Source organism: Belonocnema kinseyi, chromosome 2 (genome assembly GCF_010883055.1).
Source record: "Belonocnema kinseyi isolate 2016_QV_RU_SX_M_011 chromosome 2, B_treatae_v1, whole genome shotgun sequence".
Classification (NCBI taxonomy): Eukaryota; Metazoa; Arthropoda; class Insecta; order Hymenoptera; family Cynipidae; genus Belonocnema; species Belonocnema kinseyi.
The window spans coordinates 107,895,356-107,901,489 of record NC_046658.1 but is presented as its reverse complement, the minus strand read 5'-3'; the positions used below and the strand labels follow the sequence as shown (position 1 = coordinate 107,901,489).

General features: G+C 26.1%; 1 protein-coding gene across 1 annotated transcript in view; it reads right to left on the bottom strand.

Annotated features, from left to right (window-relative positions):
* The window catches only part of LOC117168509 (protein sprint), a 353,946-nt gene extending 353,577 nt beyond the window's left edge, over window positions 1–369 (bottom strand). The window contains exon 1 of the mRNA XM_033354234.1: window positions 166–369. Within this exon, the coding sequence (XP_033210125.1) occupies window positions 166–246 (81 nt within the window). The 5' untranslated portion in view covers window positions 247–369. The remainder of the gene's footprint in view (window positions 1–165) is intronic.
* Window positions 370–6,134: the final 5,765 nt, after the last annotated feature.

The window sequence follows — 6,134 nt, the reverse complement described above, 5'->3', positions numbered from 1 at the left end:
GTATAGTATTCCACTGTGGAAAAAGGTAGATTCCTTAAAATATTTTTAAATTGTAATAGCATCTTCCAAATATTAATTAATTGAAGTTTTAATTTGAAAAGTTATGATCTGCAAAGATACGTACTTAAGCGATAATGCATTGTTTATAATATCGATAATACTCACCACTAAGTAACTGGATGCATTACTGTCGGTGGAATCTCTTTTCTTATGAGACCCGAGATCCCTCTGGACAAGTGACGACATTTTTTCATATTAGTTACACACACTAGAAAACACTTCTGTATTCGATATCACCAATAAAATCTAAATGAAAACACTCACAGATAATTAATATTTGTTCCGAACACATCACTTCACATAGTTTATCTGCAACAAAAAAGAAAGAAGTATTTAAAATCAAAAGTAGCTTTTAAAAACATGATATTAATTAATACAAATATTTATTGTTTATTCATGTAATTCCTACCTAAAAAATAGGAGAAAGGAAGTAATTGAAAATCTGGAACTCATTGTTGTTGAATACCTGATTGTTTGCATATTTCGTGAATATGGATTTACTTGGCTGTTTTTAGTTAGTTCTTTCAAATTCTCTGGAAGTTTGTAAATCGAAATTTTCAAATGAGAAATTTTAATTCTAAACATTTATATCTTTATCAGAAAATTCAAATTTAAAAGAATTATTTAATAATAAAGATAAAAATTCTGGTTTTCAACACTAGACCAACTTGTTATGATTTTTATTTTGTAAACATTATTTTAATATATTTTAAAACATTACAGAAGATTTCTAAAATTGTCAAAAAAGAATCTGCAAGATTTTAAGACAAGAATATTGCGAGTCAGTTTAAAAGAATTAAAGAATTTTATCAGTTTTAAAAAGATTTAAAATATTTTAAAACTTGAAAACATTTCCCAAAATTTATAAAATACTAAACATTTTTTTCCAATTGCCAAGAAGTCCGAAATATATTTTAAACTAACTTACATTTTTCCTAACATTGTAAAATTCTGTAAAATGAAAAAAGTTAGAAAAATTATATTTATATAAGCTTAAAGCATGTCGATAAAGAAATTTAAAAAAATAGTTTTTGGTAATTTTTATTTTGCATTAAACTGTATTTTTCGCTTCAAATTATAGCTTGTTCAATTTTTTTTTAATCTTGACTAAAATACTTTTTTGATTTTAAATTCAACTATTTGGCCAAAAGTTAAACTACTTTTTCTTTGGATAAATTCAACTGTTTTTTTATATGAAATAAGAGACTTTGTTAATTGAAATATCAACTATTACATCCAATAACATCTAAAATTCTTCATTAAATCTTTCCTTGAGAATTCATCTTTATTGGGTGTAAAATTTAACAACTTTGTAACAAAACTATTTTTCTGATTGAAGATTCATAATTTATGTAGAAAATTCGCCTTTTCTGGTATACGATTAGTAATCTCGATAGGAAAATAATATTTCATGTTAAGAATGAACTTTTCGTTTAAAATTAATATTTTCCAGTTAAAGAATTATACTGATTTGCAGAAAATTCGTCTCTCACAGGAAACATTTAATCTTTTTTGATTACAAATACAACAGGGTGAAAATCTGTCTTTTTTGGATCATTTCAACTGTTTTTGTTCTGAAATAAAAGACTTTGAATAGGAGTAACAAGTGTTATATTTTCCGTTAAGAATTTCTCTTTTTATATTTAAAAATTCAAACTATGTATTTGAAGATTAACTTTTTTGTTGAAATTTTGATTTTACATAACTGACATTTTCAAATATATTTAAAAAATTTTTTAAGAATCTTAGGAAAACTATATTTATGCAACTTAAAATATAAATGAACCTAGAAGATACAAATTATTATTTTAAGTTTTGTTTTTTATAGTAAATTTCAAATTTTGGAGATTAAATCTAGAAAAAAACCCTTTTAAAAAGAAGAATCACAGGAAACCTCACGCCAATTAAGAAATATGTGTGCCTTTCAATAATCTTGCACGTTTAAATTAAAATGTAAACATTATTTGATAAATTATTTAAAATATTATCTATGTTTTTTGTTACTGCGTTTCGCTGTAAATTATTTTTTTCATAAAAGAATTTTGATATGATTTGATAAGATTTTGATAAGATTTCGATGATTTGAAATTTCTGAAAATTGAAGGTAATAGTTTCTTTCTCTAAAAATTAGGATTTTTAAGTAAAAATTACATCGACTTTTAAGATTCATAACTTAAAAAATTTTAGGTTACGTTATCGTCAAAACCTGGAATTTTGTAAAAAAATCATTATAGTTTGAACAGGATTTACAATTTTTAAACCGAAGTTTACATACCGAAAAATTGGTATTTGAAGACAAAAATCATTCTAATCCAAACAAGAATGAGAATCTTTTAAGAAATTTGGATTAGGTTCAAATTTATCGTCGTATATTTGTATTTTTAGAATAAAAAAAATAAATTTGAAAGAAGATAGCCAATTTTGAAAAAGTTTAGGTTACTTTAGCATTTTACACAAAAAATGGATATTTTAGAATAAAAAACATTACATATCGAACAAGATTTGCAGTTTCTGAACAGTTTCAAGTTATATTAACCTTTTTCACATAATTTGTTCTTGTTAGAATTTTAGATTATTTTAGCGATTTACACTAGAAATTTTTTAGTGTGATTAAATAAAAATTGTTTTAATTTGAATAAAATTTAGAAAATTAAAAAAATTTTGGATTATGTTAGTAGCTTTCTTCTAAAATAATATATATATATATTTATTATTAGATTTCAAAAAAGATTCAAATATCTCAAAAATTTCAGGTTATGTTAACGTTTTATACAATTTATACATTTTTATTTTTATACATTTTATTTTTTTATACATTTTTAATTTCAAAAATTGTATTTTCAATAAGTTTTACAAATTTTGGAACAATTTTAGGTTACGTGCATACGATTTTCATTGGTTATTAAAAACAAAAATCAATAATTTGAAATAAAACTTAAAATTTGGAACCATTTTCTGTTAGGATATGTTAATGATTTGTCTTTAAATGATGGCATTTTAAATAAAAAAATGACAAGATTTTTCAAATTATTATGCATAGTTAGTAGTCTAAAGTTTTGGAACAATTTGAGGTTATATTCACTTTTTTACCCGAAATTCGTAGTTTTATTTAAAAGAAAGATTTATAAAATAAATCAATTTTCTTTGTGTTCAGTTAGTGTTGTTTATCTAAAATGGGCTATTCAGATTATTTCGACTTTAAAGAATATTTACAATATTAGGGCAATAATACGTAAATGATATAATATAATATATATATAATATATAAATTAGTATTTTTGGTCAATTGTCGGTATTAAAAAAAAGACAAGTGTTTAATTGCATACATATTATACACAAATATCATATAATTATATTAATATTGAAGCTAAGATATCAATTTCCATCAATTATCAAAAATATTTCCCTTACTTCTCTGTCATTTGGATAGTAGATACTATTTAATACACAAATTCTGTATGGATATTAATTTTCTATTTCAATTCAAAAAAATTGCGCGGGGTAAGAAAATAGAGCGAAGCAAAAAAAACCGCGCCAGATAAAAAATGGCGAGCACGGCACGCGTGTTTGTTTTCTAGTTATTAAAAAAATCATATTCGACCGACGTGTAGTTAGTACGCAATGATTAAGCGAACCAGAAATGATTATTTATGCACTTGTAAATCCGTAAAAAACACGTAGAAACCATAAATAAATATGATTATTAACAGCCTGACAGAATGTTTACGCACAGCATTGTCTTAACGAGTGTTAAAAGTTATGGAAGACTTATTGTCTCATAAAAGAACAATGGGCTAATTAAAGTAGGCGATAAACAATAGACTAGTTAAGGATACTGAAAAACTAGTCAACCGAGATTCTGGTCATTCTTCATAGTGTACTTGCCCAATCCATATTTCAATATTTTCTCGTTATTCACAAGTGAGAAAACACGCAGATTCAATTTCCTTCTTTGATTCAATATCCGACATTCCCTAATAGACTCTATTGTCTTTGAAACAAATACTCTCTATAATTCTATGAATTAAAAATAATCTAAGATAGCTGTTTCATTGTTTTCAAAGGTAGGCTTCAGGGAGAGCCTTAAAACTTAAAATCACATTTAGAGAGAATAAAACAATTTTATATTAAAATTTCAAAATTATTTATCTATTGTAACCGAAATGAAAGAATTATCTACTGTAAAAGATAAGTTTCAACTTAAAAGGAGGTATTTTCAACAAAACAGTTGAATTTTTGAGCAAAAAAGATGCTTTCTTAACAACATAGTTGATTAAAAAAAAAAAGTTATATTTTTCAACCGAATTTTTAATTTTGGAATGAAGATGAATTATTCAACGGCATGGTCGATTTTTCAAACAAAAAATAATTAACTTCTACCAAAAGCAGCTGCGTTTTCAACCAAGGAATTGATATTTTTAAAAGACAATTAAACTTTCAACAAAAAAAGGTCAATTTGCAATCTAAAAGGACGAATATTCAGTCTGAGGAGATGAATGTTTAACAAAACAGTTTAATTTTCCACAAAAGAAGATAACTTTCGAACAGAATACCTTAATTTTTGGCAAAATAATTATATTATCAATAAAATGGTTGAATTCTTAACCAAAAATGTAACATTTGTATTTTAACAAAAAAAAAAGATTACATTTATAACAAATGAAGTGAGTTTCAAAACTGAAAAAGACGAATTTCTAACCAAGATGTTTAATTATCTGTCGGTGGGTGGGAATTAACTCATTATAGCCCGCTCCGTTTTCGTTTGTTCACCCCTGAGCGCTCGCCTAAGTGACAACCTCGGAGCCCGCGCAGCTCTTGTTACACCTACCTGCGGCGCGGCGTCAATTATCGGAAGGTCTATAAAAGGAAAGGCTATTGAAGGATTTCACTGTACATGCATTTTTAACTAAAAAAATTTTCAACCAAACATTTTAGAATAAAATAGTCCAATTTTCAACTAAAAAGATACAAATTGAACTAAAAGGGCGAATTTCAAAACAAATAAAGGTTTTTCACTAAAGAAAGAAAAAAAGACATGTAATAGTAGATATTTCAACCAATAAATTACCTAATTTTAAATAAAAAGTAGTTGAGTTTAATAAAAAAAAAGTATTTTTAACCAAATAGTTTTATCCTCAGAAAAACAAGATTAGTTTTCAACCAGTTCCATTTTTAGTCAAAAACAGGTAAAGGTTAACTAATAGCATCGGAGCCCCACTGCTGCTCGACGTGATCTCGCCATTGTGCGAATTCGCACATGTCTCCCGTTTCTAGTGAACTGCCGATACGTCGCGTCATGACGAAGTTACACACGTAGGCTGAGTGACCATCGCACATCTCTCCACAGCTACTGTTACTCACAGTCGCGGCGTCAATTAGTGGAATGTCTAAATCCGAGAGGCCTAAATCCAGAGTTCGCTGTAATTGTGTCATGAAAGTAGACCGATGAATTCTCGACAAAAAATGTAATATTTACATTTTTAAGAAGATAAGGCGAAATTTTTAACAAAAAAAGATAAGTCAAATTCATAGAAAAAATTAATTTCTAACACAAAAAAAATGAATTTCTAGCAAAATAGTCCAATTTTCAACCAAAGAGATGAATTTTTAACTCACAAAAAATTTTGAATCTTTCACTGAAAAAGTTCAATTTTTAGTTACAGAAATTGATTTTCGAACATAAGAAAAACGAATTTTCAACGAAAAAAATTAATTTTTAACTTAAATCCTGAATCTTAAAAATAGATTGTTTAGCAAAGCGGTTTACCTTTAATTAAATCCATTTTTTTGCAAATCAGTATTCTTATGTATATCGACCCGCCTATTACGAAAATGATAGTGAAAATCAATGGAAATTTGAATTTCATTGTGAAAACCATGAAACACCAATAAAAATCATGGTTTTTTACGTTAACGTGAAAACTATGGAAAATTTTTCTAAAATAATATAAACAAAAGTTGTAGACGTTCTCAAAATACATATTTCTTCTTTATTCATAATGTGTCCCCTAAGGGTTTACATGACTTCCATTCCTTACAATCTTTCCGTTTACATCTATATATTTTTTACAATC